This window comes from Schistocerca gregaria, chromosome 1 (genome assembly GCF_023897955.1).
Source record: "Schistocerca gregaria isolate iqSchGreg1 chromosome 1, iqSchGreg1.2, whole genome shotgun sequence".
Taxonomy (NCBI): Eukaryota; Metazoa; Arthropoda; class Insecta; order Orthoptera; family Acrididae; genus Schistocerca; species Schistocerca gregaria.
Genome location: NC_064920.1, coordinates 821,837,947 through 821,858,688, shown reverse-complemented (window position 1 = coordinate 821,858,688; position 20,742 = coordinate 821,837,947). Strand labels below are relative to the sequence as shown.

At 39.7% G+C, this 20,742-nt stretch overlaps 1 protein-coding gene across 1 annotated transcript in view; it reads right to left on the bottom strand.

Moving 5' to 3' along the window:
* The window catches only part of LOC126271206 (formimidoyltransferase-cyclodeaminase-like), a 102,544-nt gene that overhangs the window by 68,772 nt on the left and 13,030 nt on the right, over positions 1 to 20,742 (bottom strand). Inside the window, exons 2-3 of the mRNA XM_049974132.1 lie at positions 3,374 to 3,557; positions 2,392 to 2,609 (exon numbers count right to left, since the gene is read on the bottom strand). Coding sequence (XP_049830089.1) covers positions 2,392 to 2,609; positions 3,374 to 3,557 — 402 coding nt within the window. The remainder of the gene's footprint in view (positions 1 to 2,391; positions 2,610 to 3,373; positions 3,558 to 20,742) is intronic.

The following is a 20,742-nucleotide window of genomic DNA, read 5'->3' as shown; positions in this document are numbered from 1 at the left end:
AATTACTGTTTCCCTTTCATGTATTTCCACTCTTATAACTGCAGTCTGGTCCCTGGAAAAGTCATACATAACCTTTTGCTTCCTATACTTTATACCTAGTACTTTCAGAATTTCAAAGAATTTGTTCTAGTCATCTTCTGTAAAGATTTTTCTAAAACAACAAATGTTGTAAATATAGGTTTGCCTGTCTTCAGTCTATCTTCTAACATAAGTCATATTATCGGTATTGCTAGCTCTTACATTTCTCAGAAATTACCAAGGTCAGCTTCTACCAGTTTTTCCACTCTTATATAAATAATATAGCTCTGTATTTTGCAACCATAACTTATTAAACTGATGGTTCATTAATATTCACAACTGTCAATGCCTGCCTTCTTTTGGAATAGGAATTACACTGTACTTGAAATACGAGGGTATTTCTCTTGTATCATAGTATGACCAAGTGAAATAGTTTTGTCATGGTATTTTCTTCCAAAGATCTCAATAATTCAAAGAAATTTCTTATTCCAACTAAATAACAAGTGTAAATTACAACTGCTCCCATAGGCAAGTGGAACATAGCTAAACCACAACCAACATCCTATGTACTAAGTCATAATACTCTACTAGTCTCTAACATTTTGGAAGTGTACTGAAATACTGTGATAAAGAATTATAAGAAGAAACAATGTTATCAGGAAGCTGACTCAGACAAAGTGTGAATGACAAACAGACACCATATAGACAACAGCATAATCAATTGTGTATTCTGATACTGTCCTGTGTTGCAGGCACAATCATGTCAACAAGATTAATGTCCAGCTAAATGAACTAACAAGAGTTGAGACTGGCACACTGAAATCAACAGTATTTTTTTGGTCTCTCACTACCAAATCTCACAGAACAGAAGGGTGAGGACCAAGAATAGAGTAAGATGTGCAACTAACCAGTTCCTAGAAAGTGTTCAATCTGTCAAATTCTTTCTTACCTTCCACTCAGCAGGTTCATATCTAGAAAGCTTCCTGTAATCTACTCTTTCTAATTTTGAAGAGAGCCACCTGCACATTATTTTGTGGCAAGACCTGAGAATCATACTGACCCTACCATACAACCTATAGGCATGCAGCAGCATGTTTATTTTTACCCAGGGCAAACACATTTGTATGGGTTTGAAGTGAAGTTTTTTTGTTTTTACCACAACTATTTTACCACACAACACATTGAAGAGGACTTACTGTACTCATAGGTTCCGGCAAAAATTCTAATTTCAACCATTTAAAAATTGGTAATAAAGTGACAAACTAAAGTGTAAGATAAAAATATTACGAGAAGGATGGTTGCCACTCACCATATAGTGGAGATGATGAGTCGCAGAGAGGCACAACAAAAAGACTGTCACAAAATAACCTTCTGGCCAACATGGCCTTTTTTTTCAGAAATAGACAACAGATAAAACACACACACTTACACACTCATGCAAGCACAGAGTGTGTGACATCCATTTGAATAAATAAACAAAAAACAAAGACCACAGACTTTTTTTAGACATGGAAGTTGTCCCTCAATAAACACAGACATCCCATATTCTTATGCTGATCATAATGTAAAAATCACAACTGTACAAAACTTGACAGTGGACTACATGTGAGATGTAACCTACAGCAAACAAGGATACTAAGTACCCAATGAAAATGTAAAGGAATCCCAGTGATAAATAAAGATTGCTCAAAAGAAATTTAGAATTGACTCTAAGAACCTCTAATAATAATAATAATAATAAGTGTTTGCACAAGCAGCTCTGAGAGGATGTGTGCAGAGTAGCCCAGCCCTAGTGTAGCACATACTGACAATAAAAAACTAATATACAGAAAACTGCCCTGTTGTGCACCTGCAGAAAGAAACATGTTGGTTATTAAAGACATGCCACGATAGTAATAAGACATGGTACAGTGCCAGTATAATCTAAATTAAAATTAAAAATACTTGATAGAAATGAAGATTTGGGGGACATCTATTCAATAAAACTTTGATACGGAAAACATATTAATAAAAACGTTTAAGTTCTCCTAATGCTTTAGGCCAATTGTTTGGCACCTGAGGATGTGACTTTAAAGTCATGAGATTAGCTGTGAACCAACAGGAGATCTATAATCATCTCATAGCCTCTGTTGCAGGTATTTACTAATTCAAATGGATTTACACAGCTGTAACTGCCCCACTCACCAAGTGATCTGTAAGGTGTAAGGTTTTCTAATTTGCATTTCTATGTTTATTTAATTATATGAGACTTGTTAAGTTTTTTCATTTTTTTTTACATTTATAACTACAAAGTAATTTACTGTTTTTAATCATTATTAAATAAGTACAACAGAGATTAACTGATCACTTGTTTAAATATAAATCTAAGATTACCTTTTCTTCCAGGCCTTCATATTCACCAGCTCGAATCTGAGGCACAGTTTTCCGGTAATCTTGTGATGATGCAGCACCATACAGATATACAGGGATGTTTAACACTACTGCTAAAGTCAATGCCAAGCGTTCAGCATATGAGCAACACTCTTCCTCAGTAATACCTTTCACAGGCACCAGTGGACATACATCCATAGCTCCAAGCCTTGGATGTGAACCTTTGGATAAAACTTTGAATTAATCAATGTGTCAAGTATCAAAAGTGTATGAAAAGATAGGCTGCTACTTACCATGAAGATGACATGTTCGGTTGCAGACAGGCACAATTAAAAGATACTTGCACATAAACTTTTGGCCACAGCATTCATCAGAAAAAGAAAGAGAAACTGCCATCATTCATTCACACAAGCAAGCACACCTCAAGCACATGACCATCAACTCCAACAGCTCAGACTGGTGCAAGCTGCTGGAGTTTCTGTGTATTTCTCTTTCTTTTTCTGATGTGGGGTGTGGCCAAAAGCTTATGTGTAAGTGTCTTTTAGTTGAGTCTGTTTGCAACTTAACATGTCATCTTTACTGTAAGCAGCAGTTAACCTTTTCCTCCATTATTGATATTCTAACCTGGAGTTTCAGTGTGGTAAGTTTAATTCTACAGAACATGTTGGAATACTAAAAAAAATATGCCACATTACACTGATGTCAAACTAATTCAACTGTCAAAAGTAGTTTTGTTTGCAAGGCTTCATATCCCTTGGGTGTAAGTGATATTACTCTTCAGTCATTTGTTGTTCAACAAATCAACTGTAAAACTCAGACACCATGGAGATTAGCAGTCTAACCATTGTTTTCTGCATTAATCTGTGTGAAACAATTATATTTACGTTTAATGACATTTATGCCAATGTTGTCTTATGAAATGCACTGTCTCTGCACTCTTACTACCAAAACTCATGATGATCAAAGAAATCTTCTGTTTCTGTACCTGTGTGAAGGGCCATGTCTATGTGCTGAGCTGCAGCCTTAGCAGCTTTAACAGCTCCTTCCACAACAGCATCTGGTGGTCCAACAAAACTTACAACTGTTCTGTTTGTAGAAATTCCAGGTTCCACTTCCAACAATGTGCAACCCACTGTTGATTTGATGGCTTCAGATATTGCTTCAATAGTCTGAAAAGCATGCAGTATTTTTATATGAATAACTTCATCCACTTTTATCAAAGTAGTATTGATCATGACGTTGATTTTCATTACTAATAATATCTGCAGCCTTTTGAATATCTGCTAAAAGAAAACAATAATAAAATAGAAACAGAAAAATTCAACATAAGAACTCAGAGATGCAATAAAGAACCTTTATGCCTAGTTGATGGTAGCAGACACACAAAAGAAATATAATAAAATTTGTCTTAACTTTTTATGAAATATGTCGAACCAAAAGTCATAAATTGCACTCCATATAATACTGCAAGCAATGATTTGTACCTTGATCAATGAATTATTCAAGCCAAAGAAATCAATTATCATTCAAAAAGATGAGACAGTTTTTCATTCCTCGTCAATGTTTGAAAACAAGTGGTTCAGTTTTAAAACTGACAATGACAAGTTGCCAAGAAATATGAATTCTTATTCTGCAGCTTCCTTAGTATTGATGACATGATTAAAATGCAAATTTAAGTACCAGCTATTTCTGTATGTGTACAACATTCATTGTTGGTTGTCATTCATCAAAATATCTCATTACTGACTGTAAAATCTGAATATGCTTCATAACTTTAATGGAAACTTTTTGGTTTGTTATTGAATTTTGTCTGTATACATTAATGCACCTGTAGTCTGAATGCCTGTTCAGTATCTAAGGGTTCAATTTAGGTAAAATAATTATTAGACCATACTCCACATGAGCTGGGTGGTGGAAAGATGTTGGACTCCCATTCAGGAGGATCAGCTGACCATCAAGAGTTATGCATTTGTAAAGAAAAATGAAATGTATTGTAATATCTGTGTAATGTGAGTTTTTCATATCTTTGTAATATGTGTACAATTGAATCTTTGGGAGCAGAACCAAGGGTGCTCATCTGTTCTCACAAAACTGAACCTATTGTGTGTGTGTGTGTGTGTGTGTGTAACACATATCTCTGAGGAACCATGTTTTTGTGAATTTGTGAATCTTATGCACCTTGTGTTCTGTTTTAAACAAATAATCTTAACAGACTATGGGCCCAGACTGCTTGTGAACAGCTGCAAAGTAATTGGTTTTGCTTGTGACTAAGATAACATGAATTTGCTTGTTGTTTGTGTGTTCAATGAAAATGGTAGCTGGTGTTGGTGATAAGAAAATATCAGTGGAAAAACCTTGAAACACCTGAAGAGACTGGGCAAAGTGGAAATGGCATGTGTCGATGCTGTTGCGAGCATATATGCTTGAAGACATCGTAAACGTTACATACAAGTGCCCTGAACTGCTGTACAATATGACTACGGAGGAAAAGGCAGCACATCAGCAGTGGCTGAAAGATGATGCAAAAGCAGGAAATTTACCAGCAAGTGTGTTAGAAAAATCTGTTGCTGAGACCATTTTAACATTCTCCCATGCAAGTTAAATTTGGGAGATGTTAAATGCTCAATTCAAACAGTGCAGTACCCAACATCTGAATGTGTTGGTAGAAGCATTTTTTTCGTATTCATTGTGACACCAAAGAGGACATTAGCACACATGTCGCAAAACTGCTGAAGCTTTCCATGGATTTGAGTCACAAACTGCAGAAGCACAATAATAATGTTTTGTCTGAAAGGTTTTTAAATGGCTGAATTCTCTCCACACTAGGCAAAGAGTATGACAATTTCAAGGACCTGTGGGACACAGTTCCATCTGAAAATCAAAGCATGAACTTTTTGATTGAAAAATAGTGCACAATTGAATTGTATGGTCAAAGTATGGTTGAAACAGCTGCATTTGATACACACAGTTGCCCTAAAAAGAAAATTCAATGAAATAAAAGTGACAATGTCGGTTGTGAAAAACCGAAAACGAATATTCACCGCGTGAAACGAAGATTTCCTTGTCACAAATGTGGGCAGGCAGGCCACTGGGCAGCAGAGTGTCCAACAAAAGAGACAGATAACATCTTCAAATCAATCATTCTGAAAAGAACATGGAAAAGAATGTTGCATTTTTTGTCACACGTTTTCAGTGCTTCAGTCGAAAACTGTGTTGGAATTGACAGTTGTTACTGTGACAGTGGTGCCTCAAATCACATCGCTTCAAGTAAACAATATTTCATATCATATACAAAATTTGCCATCACTGAAACGATTTCTATTGGGAAAAGATGTGTGAGAATGTTGGCTCACGGTCACGGAACTGTGAAAATTCAAATGCAGTTGCATAGTGCCAGAAAAATTGGTAAATTGAAAGATGTACTTTATGTTCCTGAAGCGAGTACTCACTTGTTTTCCATCAAAGCAGCTGTGCAAAGAGGTTTTTATACTATACTTGATGACAAAAGTGCTGAAATTGAGGACAAAATGACTGGGCAAACAATGCTGATTGTCATGTCAGCCATGGTCTCTATGTTCTTGACATGGATGTTGTTAAACCAGTACAGCCAGTTCTAGTGAATTCAGTGACATTGTCAGATATGCTGCAAGTTTACCATACGTTTCTTGGACATCAACACAAACAGCACATGAAATGGATCTTGAAGCAAATGAACATCAATGTGCATGGGTGCAAAGAAGAATGGACATACACTCGGAAAAATGTATGCACTGCTATTCATGAATAGAATGAATCAACCAATGGTTACAGGTGAACAAATCCATGCTGACATAAATGGATCTATGTCTCCAGAGTCTCTCAGAAAAACTCTGTATTACATATGTTTCAAAGATCATTTTAACAAGTTTTGTAAAATTTTCTTTCTTAAGCAGAACAGTGAAGTCAGCACAGTCTTGTAACACTTCTTGAATGATGCCAAGACAAATAGTCATGTTGTTAAACAGTTCAGGTGTGATGAAGGAAGAGAGTTCAATAACAAGGAAGTCTCAGAATTGCTGGCAAGCAGAGGCATAGAGCATTGCATCACTCTACTTTACACACTACAGTGAAACAGTGTTGCAGAAAGAGAAAACTGCACTATTGTAGAGTGTCCACATTCTGTGTTGAACCCTAGAAAACTGTCAAAGGAACTGTGGGCGGAAGGATGCATTACTTCTGCATAACTTTTAAATCACACTGGGAAGCCCTCTACTGAAAACAAATTTCCGTATGAACTGTGCTATGGACGACCAGTAAGCATGCTATATCGTCTGAAAATCTTTGAAACAGAATGTTATGTGCATGTGAATTAGAATTTTCGTTCAAAATTTGACAACAAATCTGTGCTTGGACATCTGGCAGGGTATGTAAATGACAGAGACAGCTATATGGTCTGGATTGCATCTCAAATAAAAGATGTGCTAAGTCACGATGTAAAATTCAAGACTGAAGCCGTATGCAATCTGTGCACCAGTGCTGGTGAATTTGAAGTTGTTGGTGAAGACACTGTTCAACAGAGTCAGCCTAATCAAACTTCTGATGAGAAAAAGGAATCAGAAGCTGTCAGCCATGATGAGAGAACAGAAAGGGTAAGTAAAGTGGAAGAAGACTTTGAGACAACATCGAGTTCTGGAGAAAGTAATTAGGATGAGGAAGATTTGGATTTGGTATCAAGTTTTGGAGAAAGCAAAATTTTGAGTGATCAATGCAGGAGTAAACGTGAGAAGAAGAAACCAGAATGGGTGACTAATGGAGATTATGTGTACATGGCTGGAACTCCTATCACCAGGGACGAGGATCCAAGCTCACAAGCAGAAGCTTTGTAGTCTAGCAATGAAAATCAGTGGCTGGGGGCCACTCATGAAGAATTAAAGTCCCTGAAAGAGAATAATATTTGGATATTAGTTGAGCGTCCAAGTTATGTACAGATTTTGCAAAATGGATGGGTCTTACAGAAGAAAACCACAGAAAATGGGAAAGTTCAGTTCAAGGGTCCTTGTGGCCACAGCACATGTACAAAGACAAGGAACTGATTATGAAGAAACATTCAGCCCTGTCATGCTTATGATACAATTCGAACTCTGTTGGCAATAGCTGCTGCAGTGAAATTGAAGCTCAACCAGTTTGATATCAAAACAGCTTTTCTAAATGGTGTACTCGAAGAAGATGTATACATGGAACAACCTTAACGTTTTGTAGATGGTACTGGGCATGTTTATTTGCTGAAGAAAAGTCTGTATGGTCTCAAACAGGCACCATATTGGTGGAACAAATGTTTCCTAGACTTCATGATGAAGGCTGGATTTAAAAACAGTGATGCTGATCCATGTCTCTTCTGCTGTTGGAGCAATCTATGTGGCCAGCAACAGAGCAGATATTTAAGAGTTCATGAAAATGTTGAAGCTGGAGTTTCATACAATTAGAGGGTCTCTAACAGCTTCTTGGGTATGAAGATACAGCAAAATGAAGACAGGTCAATAGCAGTGAACCAAGAAGACTACACAAAGGAATTTCTGAAAAGGTTTGGATGGATGAGTCTAATGGAGTTTCTATTTCAATTGGACATGACGAAACTACTGTCAAAGAGAAGATCATAGCCAAAGTTCCATATTTAGAGGCAGTGGGTTGTCTGATGTATTTGACTACATTCTCATGTCCAAACATTGCTTTTGCAGTGAACAAGACAGAGCTAGTGTGATGGAATATCTCACAGTTCAAGACTGGTTTTAAGTAAAATGAATGTTTAGGTACTTGAAGAATATGGTGGACTGTGGAATTAAGTACAACAACAAAGAGAGGTTGAAAATTTACAGTGATGCTAATTATGGTGCTGACAAGGACATGAGATGTTCGACAGGTGTTGTTACAACTATGAATCACGGATATGTATCATCAACCAGTCAATTACAACAGACAGTAGCAGCATCTACTTGGAAGCATAAATAATATCAGCCAGTGAAGGAGCAAAGGAGCTGATCTGTTTAAAAAGGTTTCTGTATGAACTGATTGCAACTTAAAATAAGTAAAATCATCTACACTGTATGTTGACAATGCAAGTACAGTAAAACTGTCCAGAAACTCAACATATCATCGAAAATCAAAGCACATAGAAGTTCATCACTTCTACATCAGGGAAAGATTCCTGATGGGGGTCTTGAATTAGAACACATTGATGGGACCAACCAGCTAGCTAATCAAATTACCAAATCACTGGAAAGGGTTCTACTTTAGATGCTGCATGAAAGAATTGGAGTGTAGAAGATTAAATACATGTGAAATTCAGTTCTCACCTTCTATTTTTCTTTGGAAGACGTGTAAATATTGAAAGAAAAATGAACTGTATTGTAATGTCTGTATAATGAGAGTTTTTCATACCTTTGTCACATGTGTGCACCTGAATCTTTGGACAGTAGAACCGAGTGTGCTTGCCTTTGTCACAAAACTGAACCTAATGTGTGTGTGTGTGTGTGTGTGTGTGTATGTGTGTGTGTGTGTGTGTGTGTGTGTGTGTGTGTGTGTGTGTGTGTGTGCGCACGCGTAACAGTGTATCTGTGAGGAACCACGTTTTTGTAAATCTTATGCACTTTGTAGTCTGTTTTAAATAAAGAATCTTAACACATCCAACTATTTTAATTTAGCATTTCCTGGGAGGATAACTTCTGTGAAATCAGTCCACACCAGAAGTAGTGCACATAATAGTGTACATTCACAAACAGCGAATACTGTTTAAAGTAATGATGGGTTTGTATGTTATCTGTTTCATATGGTGTGTGTTATCTGTTCCATATTTAATTGGCATTTGAGGTAACAGCTTGTGGCTGTGATAGCAGGTAGAAGCTTGTCAGCTACAGAAGATGTGGTATATTGTTGGAAAGACAGTAAAGTAAACAGCCACTGTGACTACAGAAAGCAGCAAAGGTGGACGAGAATATTTATTAAACCATAAAATGAACTAGGTCACAACTGGCCCATTATTCAGATGATGTAGTAATTAACTGCATTGTTGTAAGAGTGCAAAGCATTGTCCAATTTGACCTAATTAAAAGTTGAGAAAGTTGCCTATTGTCTGACACCTAGAGCAGATGTGTATTCAGCAGTCACACAGCTGTAGCATTTTTGCGGTAATGTATAGCAAATTATAATGCTCTGTCTATCTTGCATTTGAGTTTGTTGCATCTGAGCTGATTGATTTGTGTAGTGTATGTTTGGAATGAGATTTTTGAATAGACAGATCATACCTGGGGTGTGGAGAGGAAAAGAAAGTGTGGATTTTCCTATCTTTTTTGTAGAAAAATGGCACCTTTGATTAGAGATCATTTTTCTTATTCTGCAGGACAGCTACACAGCAAAGACACATAGTAGAACTGAGAATAGAATATTTTATCACTCCAAGAGCAACTCTTATAACTGCTATCTGGTTTCTGTACAAATTGTAAATAGCCTTTTGCTCCCTGTATTATACCCCTGTTACCTTCAGAATTTGAAAGAGAGTATTCCAGTCAACATTGTCAAAAGCTTTCTCTATGTCTACAAATGCTAGAAACATAGGTTTGTCGTTCCTTCATCTATCTTCTAAGATAAGTCGTAGGGTCAGTATTGCCTCATGTGTTCCAACATTTCTAAGGAATCCAAACTGATCTTCCCCGAGGTTGGCTGCTACCAGTTTTTCCATTCATCTGTAAAGAATTCATGTTAGTAATTTGCAGCCGAGACTTATTAAACTGATAATTTGGTAATTTTCACATCTATCAACACCTGCTTTCTTTGGGATTGGAATTATTATATTCTTCTGGAAGTCTGAGGGTATTTCACCTGTCTCACACATCTTGCTCACCAGATGGTAGAGTTCTGTCACGGCTGGATCTCGCAAGGCTGTCAGTAGTTCTAATGGAATGTTGTCTACTCCTGGGGCCTTGTTCTGACTTAGGTCTTTTAGTGCTTTGTTGAATTCGTCACCCAGTATCATATCTCCCATTTCAGCTTCATCTACATCCTCTTCAATTTCCATAATATTGTCCTCAAGTACATTGCCCTTGTATAGACCCTCTATATACTCATTCCACCTTTCTGCTTCCCCTTCTCTGCTTAGAATTGGGTTTCCATCTGAGCTCTTGATATTCATACAAGTGGTCTCTTTTCTCCAAAGGTTTCTCTAATTTTCCTGTAGGCAGTATCTATCTTACCCCTAGTGAGATAAGCCTCTACATCCTTACATTTGTCATCTAGCCAACCCTGCTTAGCCATTTTGCACTTCCTGTTGATCTCATTTCTGAGACATTTGTATTCCTTTTTGCCTGCTTCATTTACTGCATTTTTATATTGTCTCCTTTCTTCAACTAAATTCAAAATTTCTTCTGTTACCCAAGGATTTCTACTAGCCCTCATCATTTTACCCACTTGATCTGCTGCTGCCTTCACTATTTCATCCCTCAAAACTACCCATTCTTCTTCTACAGTATTTCTTTCCCTTATGTTTTCCCTTAACTCTGTACAACCTCTCGTTCTGTCAGTTTATCCAGGTCCCATTTCCTTAAATTCCCACCTTTCTGCAGTTTCTTCAGTTTTAATCTACAGTTCATAACAAATAGATTGTGGTCAGAGTCCACATCTGCCCCTGGAAATGTCTTACAGTTTAAAACTTGGTTACTAAATCTCTGTCTTACCATTATATAGTCTATATGAAACCTTGCAGTATCTCCTGGCGTCTTCCATGTATACAACCTTCTTTCGTGATTCTTGAACCAAGTGTTAGCTACATTATTCACATTTTCACCTTCTGCATTTCCTTCTCTTCCTTTTCCTGCTATCGAATTCCAGTCCCCCATGACTATTGAATTTTCGTCTCCCTTCACTACCTGAATAATTTCTTTTATCTCATCATACATTTCATCAACTTCTTCATCATCTGCAAGCTAGTTGGCATATAATCTTGTACTACTGTGGTAGGCGTGGGCTTCGTGTCTATCTTGCCACAATAATGTGTTCACTGTGCTGTATGCAGTAGCTTTCCCACACTCCTATTTTGTTATTCATTATTGAACCTACTCCTGTGTTACCCCTATTTGATTTTGTATTTATAACCCTATATTCACCTGACCAGAAGTCTTGTTGCTGCTGCCACCGAACTTCACTAATTCCCACTATATCTGACTTTAACCTATTCATTTCCCTTTTTAAATTTTCTAACCTACCTGCCCGATTAAGGGATCTGACATTACATACTCTGATCCATAGAACGCCAGTTTTATTTCTTCTGATAACAACATCCTCCTGAGCAGTCCCCGCCCGGAGATCCGAATGGGGGACTATCTTACTTCTGGAATATTTTACCCAAGAGGACGCCATCATCATTTAATCATACAGTAAAGCTGCATGCCCTTAGGAAAAACTACGGTTGTTGTTTCCCCTTGCTTTCAGACATTCGCAGTACCAGCACAGCATACCATTTTGGTTAGTGGTACAGGGCCAGATCAGTCAATCATCCAGACTGTTGCTCCTGCAACTACTGAAAAGGCTGCTGCCCCTCTTCAGGAACCACACATTTGTCTGGCCTCTCAAGAGATACCCCCTCCGTTGTGGTTGCACCTACAGTATGGCTGTCTGTATCGCTGAGGCACATGAGCCGCCCCACCAACAGCAAGGTCCATGGTTCATGGGGGGAGAATCTAGAGAATATGCTACCTTTTATTATATGGAGCAGCATAAAGTCTTCATCATGTCCATGCCCAGAACAACAAAAAAGGTCGATTTAAAGGAATGCCATATGATGTCAAGAACTGTGTAGAGGACATCTCAAAATATCAGGACACCGTAATAAGATATTCTACTGGCTACCTAACAGCTTTCCTAATATCCTCCGAGTGGATGTTCAACACAAATTCTACCTAGAGAAGTGAATTCAGATCGCTCTCAACCAAGGAGTTGATACTGGAATACTTTTCCATGTGCACTCGAGCACATCTACCAAATAATTGCTGAAATGACATGTTGTCATTATGAAAGCTGACAGCACACGCGGTTGTATAGTTTTTCAAGCAGGTGTCAGTCAATGCTAATGCGACAGGGGCATCGTGAGGAGTGCCCCACGGAAGTATGATAGGACCACTATTATTTTCTATTTACATTGACTTGGCGGGAAGGTTCAGCATCAGTCAGTGATTGCTGATGATGCTGTCGTGTATGGGAAGGTGTCGAAGCTGAGTGACTAGAATGATACCAGATGACTCAGGAAAAGTTTCTATTTGGTGTACCGAATGGCGACTTATCCTAAATGTGAAAAAAAGGTAAATTAATGCGTACGCTAAGGACAAATAAAACCTTAACGTTCGAACACAGCATTAGTAGTGCAATGCTTGACACAGTAACGTCGTTTCAAAAATTGGATGTAACATTGCAAAGTCATGTGAACGGAATGAACATGTGACAGTTGTGGTAGGGGACACCAATGGTGGACATACTTTGTTGGGAGAGTTTTAGGAAACTGTGGTTCATCAGTAAAGGACACCGCATATAAGATGCTAGTGTGACCTGTTCTTGAGTACTGCTCGAGTGGTTAGAATCCACGCCAGGTCGGATTAAATTTGTTACCAATAGGTTTAAACTACACGCAAGTATTACAGAGATGCTTGGTGATTCCTGAAGGGAAGACGATATTCTTTCCGATGAATACTAGTAAGAAAATGTAGAGAACCTGCATTTGAAGTCCCATAGTGCTCAGAGCCATTTTGAACCTCAATATACATTATTTGAAAAAAAAAGAACTGTCACATGTTCCTATAGGAGGTAGTAGGCCTACTGGTCAAACCTGAAAGAAAAGTTATCATAACGTTATGTCCGGAAACCACTCCAAGCTGAGATATGTGCCAGTCTGTCCTCTCATTCCCACTTGTCTGTTACCTAGAAGTAGATATTATAGGCAATGTTTTATGTGGTTATCATACGTCCTGACACATCATTCAGCCTTTCTTCACAGTGAATCACACATACTTTCAAATACACCTGAATCTGTTCAGATTGTGTCACATGCATTGGTGACATGCTCCTGTAATGTCTGTGGATTATCAGTGGGTTGGACAAACACCAATGCCCTCAAATGTCCCAAAAGCCAGAACTTTGATGGATTCAGGTTTGGTGAATGGGGAGGCTTTGCTCCTGGACCTCTTTGACTAATGTGCCACCCACGAAACGCTGCGGTGAGGTACTGTTGCGCGGTCCGTAGAAAATGGGCTGATGCCGCGTCATACGTGAACCACAGTTGCTGTCTTCCTGCAAGGCAATATCCTCCAATACTAATGATAATTCATCATGCAGAAATCAGTGATAAACAGCAACTGTTCATCTGTTTCGTAAAGTGTATATATGTCTCATGAGTCTGTCAACGACAGTTCCTGCCCATACACTGATACTGAAACGATACTAATTCGTCTGTGACTGATAGAGGATTTGTATCTGCCCACACATGCATATTGTCGTAATTTACTACGCCATTTCTGGTGAACCCTGCAAATACTATATAACTGCTTGTCAGAGGTAAAATGGTCAGTATCTCAACAGGAATTGGTTTCAAGCCATACATTAATAGGAACTTCTTTTCCAGTTTTGGCAAAGCGCCAATAGCAATATGTGACACTCTTATTTGAACATTGTGGATAACATGTCACTGTGGGCCACAGGGCATCTTTATGGGACAATAACCACGAGTTAGTAATTGAATAGGAATGCTGACTTACTGCTCTCGCAGTTAAATTTGTGGTAGCAAAATGGACATATTAATATAGTCCGATCCTGTTCAGTAGCCATTTTATCGATTGGGTTAGGTGCCTAGAGCAAGAGATTGTCAGGAAATATACACTATCTGATCAGAAGTACACAGACACACCTATGTAATGCGTAATTGACCACTAGAGGTGAAACTGCCTGTCTAAAAGGAGCCAGGGAGTGTTGTGATGTTAGCAGAGAACCTGTATCAGTACAGTGGATCGGTCAGGAGAGTTCGGTCAGTGACTTCGAACGTGGACTAGTCACTGTATGTCACCTCAATAATAAATACATCAAGTTCGTTTGAACCCTTCTGAAGCTGCCCAAGTCGACTGCTGGTGATGTGATTGTGAAGTGGACATGCAAAGGCACAATCACAGCTAAACCAAGACCAGCCAGACCCCAAGTACTGATGGAAAGGGCAATCAGGCATCGGCAAGGGATGTTGTAAAAACTCACATAAATTAAGCGCAAGGAATCACTCGTCAGTTCCAGAGTGCTATCAGCAGTCCAGCTAGCATAATGACTGTGCATAGGGAGTTAAAAAGAATATGCTACAATGGTCGAGCCCTCATAAGCCACACGTTTAAGTAGTCAGCGCTAAGCAAGGCCTGAGACGGTTTAAAGAGTGACACTGTTGGTCAGCGGATGGCTGGAAATCACGCTGTAGCCTGTGACAATCCGATGCAAAGTTTTAGTTTTTGCGAATGCCTGGAGAACGTAAGTTGCCATCAAGTATAGTGCTATAGTGAAGTACTGAGGAGGTGGTGTCAGGGTATAGGGGTGTTTTCGAGGATAGGGTGTGGTTCTCATATTTCACCTAACGTTAAATGCAGAAAGGTACAAAGCTATTTTACAAAATTGTGTACTGCGTACAATAAAGGAAGTGCTTGGAGACGATGACTATTTGTATCAGGTTGGCAATACACGGTGTCATAAAGCAGCATCTGTGAGGCTGCGCTTTGTGGACAATAACATTCCTGAAATGGACTGCACTGGCTATAGTTCCGACCCGGACCCAAATAAAACCTTTGGGACGAGTTAGAACGTCGTTTTCCCTCCAGGCCCCAGTGTCTATCATATCTATCTTCTCTGGTTTAGCCTCTTGAGGAAGAAGGGGTGCCCATTCCTCCACAGACATATAGACTTAAAAGTGTCCCCACTAGAGTTCAAGTCTTCATAAAGGCGAAATGCGGAGATACATCATATTAATGTTCCTGATAGGTGTCCAGGTATTTTTTATCAGTGTATCTCTGTGATAAGTAGACCTACTATTTTCGTCAAGTACGCTATGTAGATGCCTTTTGTGTTCGTCCTCCGCGACCTACCATATACAGAGACACTGCTGCTCAACTGATGCACCAATATCACTTATATCACTTTGACTCACTTAAAGAGCCATCAATCGTAACCTCAAATATGGCATCCTTTAACCGAATTCCTACACGATTATTCATGTAGTCTGGAACCGCGTGACCGCTACGGTCGCAGGTTCGAATCCTGCCTCGGGCATGGATGTGAGTGGTGTCCTTAGGTTAGTTAGGTTTAAGTAGTTCTAAGTTCTAGGGGACTGATGACCACAGATGTTGAGTCCCATAGTGCTCAGAGCCATTTGAACCATTTTTTTTATTCGTGTAAGAGTATTGTGCTACCAAGGACGCCTTACATATTCGATAGTCATTTGGGATGGCAAAGTACAGATAAAATATTAGAGGTTTATCGTGATAATTGGGCTTCAGAGGCACCACCACAAGGCACTGTACCTTTCCAACATACTCACCATTAGACACTGCACCTGCAGATTTGGCTCGCTCTTTGTTCCTTAACAACTGTCAAAGTGTTTTCACGTGATTACGAAGACTTTCCCGATATAATGACTAATAATACTCTTCTTGGATACTCAGCTGGATAATATAGTTATCTTGACACAATATTTCAGTGAGCCAACTGGTCATCATCTTCAGGTGAGTATGTCGATGCACAACCATGCAGGAAATGAATTTCCACCAGAATATGCAGCTCCTTTATACACCACGACCAATTCTGTTGAAAACTCAGTTCCGGCGAGATTGTGCATCAGCATACTCACCTTAAGACTGTGGACAGTTGGTTCGTTGAAATATTGTGCCGAGATGACTACATTATCTGGCTGTATATCCAAGAAGAGCATCATCAGTTTATTTTCAGAACATACTACAATTAATAGTAAAGAATGGCAAAGGAAAAAAATCGTTCCAGTAGACAAGATAGAATTACGAATTTGTGTTTACGAGCCATCACAGGCTTCAGTATGAAACGTTGTGAACTGTAAACTTTGCGATTCAGTCCACACTTAACAGGACTCAGATTTCGCCCATCGCCACGAAGTACAATAGTGCTTCAGTGGGTTACATGATAAAATTTAATGTACACTGGTACCTGTTGAAGGAGGTGTTGCACATGCTGTTCTCGCATTTGGATGCAATACTGCACTCATCTCTGCAGTGAGTTGTGAGGTCTTTCAAGCACCCGCGGATCAGTTCGCAAAGCTTGACAAGACTGTGCACATCGCTGTTTCAGTTCTTGAACTGTATCAACAGGAGTGCTGTACACTCATTTCTAACATGAACCTAGATAGCAAAATCCAAGTCTCAGTTCCACCTATCCATCTTGTACCCAAATTGGCGCGTTAGATGTCGACTTACATCAGTAACAAAATGTGCCGGAGCTCCATCATGCATCTTTCATTAACAATGGGTCATGCGTGAAATTTGAGCCCATTTAGGAGTGAACTTAAGCGAAAAGTTTACCTTAAAGGAAAAGAAGAAGAAAAACACGAAGAAATTATTCAAATGAGGCGGAAATCGGTAAGTGTGAATTACAGGTACTACAGACAAACAAATGATGAGCTCAGAAAAACTGAACGTTTATTCAAGAGAGAGAATTTCACAAGTTGAGCAATAAAACAACACATTGGTCTTCGGCTGGCCTTTATGCAAGCAATTATTCGGCTTCGCATGCACTAATAGAGTTTTTGGATTTCCTCCTGAGCGATATCATGCCGATTTCTGTACAACTGGCGCGTTAGATCGTGAAAATCCGTAGTTAGTTGGAGAACCCTGCCCATATTGCTTCAAATTTCTCAACTGAAGAAAGATCGGGCGATCTTGCTGGTGAAGGTAGGGTCTGGCAAGCACAAAGACAAGCTCTGGAAACTCTCGGTGTGTGCAACATGTAAGCCCAGGATGGCTTGCCGTGAAGGGCAACAAAACGGGGCATAGAATGCCGTCGACGTACTATTGTGTTGTAAGGCTGCCCCGGATGACAAAGGGCTGCTGCTATGAAATGAAACGGCACCCCAGACCACACTCCTGGCTGTCGGGCCGTATATCAGGTGACAGGTTGGTATCCCACCATTGCCCAGGGCGTCTTCAAATACGATTTCGCTGGTCACTGGCGCCTGAAATATCGTCGATTGGAGTAGAATTGTCTTCAGTGATGAGGTGTCGCTTTGAACTGAGCCCCGATGATCAGCAAAGACGTGTCTGAAGATGCGCTGGACACCGATGGGATACAATCTGACTGTCGTCTACCATAGTGCCTGACAATCAGGAGTGATAGTGTGGGGTGACGTTTTGTCTCATAGCAGGACGCCTTTGGTTGTCATCTGCGGCATCCTTACAACACAGCAGTACGTCCCATTTTGTTGCCCTTCATAGCAAGCCATCTTGGGCTTACATTTTGCATGGCGAGAGTTTCTACTGCATGTGTTTATGCTTGCCACACCATACCTTGGGCAGCAAGATCGCCAAATTCTCCCAAATTGAGAACTTTATGTAGCACTGACAAGCTCGGAATTTGACAGTCTGATATGCCAGTTGGATTGGACAGAATTTGTCACGATATACCTTCAGAAGGACGTCCTACAACTTTATCAATGCCAAGCCGAATAACTGCTTGCATAAGGGCCAGAGGTGGACCATTGTTATTGACTTGCTTTATTTGTTAAGCTTTTTCTCTTAAATAAACTGAAACTGTAATCATTTTATCAATTTCCGTCCCACTCGGATAATTCCTTCGCAGTGCTTCGTTTTTTGTTTTAGAGTATTTATCTAGGGCAATATTTTGTATCGAAGTCACTGGCGGCTTTTAACCACATATTGGCAATCATCTCTCAAACAGCTCACTTGCCGACCCACGTTTACTGGACGTTGTTTCTTGTATTGTTGTAAACTTTCATGCACGTAAGTTTTCCTATTAATTTGATACACCCTATGTTTACGGCTTAAACTGTCGTCAAACAGCGGGGGCCTATATTCTATGTTACTGACGATTCTTAGACATTCGTGCAGCTTATATTTGCTCTTAATCGATGGCTGTAATTTGTAATTTGTATTTTTTTTTCACGTTTCGATTTTTGTAAGGCGATTCAAACAAACACCTGTGTTTACTTTAGCCTGAAAACATCACTCACAGGCCAAGTCACAAATAGGGCAACCGAACGTCGCAGTGCGCGTGTATTGTGGAGCAGCCTTCTCTTCTCAACAATGAGAGTCTGTCGTGGTGCACTGTTCCTCCATAGTGTGCACAGGGTGAACAAAAACAACCTGATGTCAAGGTCTGAGCGACGTAGGCGCCACTGGGTCCAACAAAATTTTCCAAATAACCATACTCCAGAAATGCACCGAACATGCAGAAGTGTGTGCATTCAAAATGACTTGCCTGGAATAATACCCGTTAACTTAAATAGCGTGGTTATGCATTAAGTTGCCTGAAAGTAATGGTATCACATGAACAGACAAAGCTAGGCACATTTTAAGTTCTTACCCATTGATGGTTACGTTAGACAAAATTAACTGCGAAGTTTATTGGGTAGAACTTAGCTATTGAGTGAACTACGCTAAAAGTATCGTAATGGCATTAGTTACTTAATGTAATAACCTGTACTTCAGTAAGATAGTCGCACTGCTAGACACACCAAAACACGTTCGCATACCGTACAGCCTTCAACGCGCTTGTAGTTGACTGGCTATCATTTTGTGGCCGTATCTCCACAACCGTACATTTCCGACCTGTGGTTATCTGGACAATTTTTCTACGTTCTACTTCTCGTTCACTACTCTGACCTTATTACCAGGTTGTTTTCCTTCGTCTTGTGTGCCATGACGTGCACTGTGCCTTGCCCGTTCAGATGTCTTCGTGGCTTTAAGGAATGTTTTCATGATTGCTATAGTCTAGTGTACACCAAGTCTTGGAAGGAGGCCCATTTGGCACTGGTGTGCTTCCTGCTCAAGGCAAACCACTGGGGCGCAGACTGCCCGCCACTGGATCTACATGTTTTGCAGTTTCCCATCTCCGGCTGCTACAAACAGGCTCCAGACATTTTCGTCTCAGATTTAACGATCTTTCTAAAATTTTCTTTACCGCCGATATTTTAGCCATTGTCTGATCTATACAAGGAGTACTGTAGAAGATTTTGTTTTACGTGGCGAATTTCCTCGGTTACTTTTAGGTCCGCAGTGCTAATAAGAAGACAGACGTTCAGTCACAGTTAACTCTGTGAAATATCAGTGGCAGATTAATGTGGGCGATAAGGAAGAGACAAAAGGAGTTAGCCTGAACTTAAGGATTATACGTTTACATCCGTAGTCTACGTGCATCCTTATGGTATATGACGGTGGGTCTCTTGTATAGCAGTATTACGGTTGCCAGATCAAATTCACAAAATTACCGAACGCTGGCATGCGTGAAATCTTATGGGACTTAACTGCTAATGTCATCAGTCCCTAAGCTTACACACTGATTAACGTAAATTAAGGACAAACGCACACATCCATGCCCGAGGGAGGACTCGAACCTCCGCCGGGACCAGCCGAACAATGACATGGCGAAAGAATCTGTAGAGCTGAGGGTTGAGGGTAAACACAATAAAACACTTAGTAGACGTTAAATATTATATTTATTATTGCTAGTTACAGCTTTCAACTAGTGAATAATTCTGTTTTTATTATGTCGACACACAATTTGTCTCTAGCGTCACTTTCTGTTAGCTTTTCTGTGACTCTCTCGCGATGACTGAACAATCAAGTGATGAACTACGGACTTCTAATTTGGATCTTCTATGTCTTGCAAGTTAATTCAACGTAAGAAAGATCGCAAACTGACAAATACGTGTCCAGCGTCGGTCGGACGACAGTTTCGAAAGCGAATTCTTTCCATGTATCTCATGCCTGTCTGGTAGCGGCCATTTCCACAATTAGCCTTACGTGATCACTCCACTTTAAATTGCTTCCGATCGATATCTTTAGACACTGACGGAAGAAATCGCAACACCAAAAAATAATTAATTTAGAGTAATGAAATTTCGGGAATACGTTACTCTAGGTAACATATTTAAGTGATGAACACTGCGAGGTCACAGGTTACTGTAAGCGCGAGATAAGCTACTGCAAATGTGAAACGCTGGTACATTTAACACGGGTGTATCTGCCAGAATGTTGAATGCAGGCATGCAAATGTGAATTCGTTGTGTTGTACAGGTGCCTGATGTCAGTTTGTGGGTCGGACGTCCATGTCTGT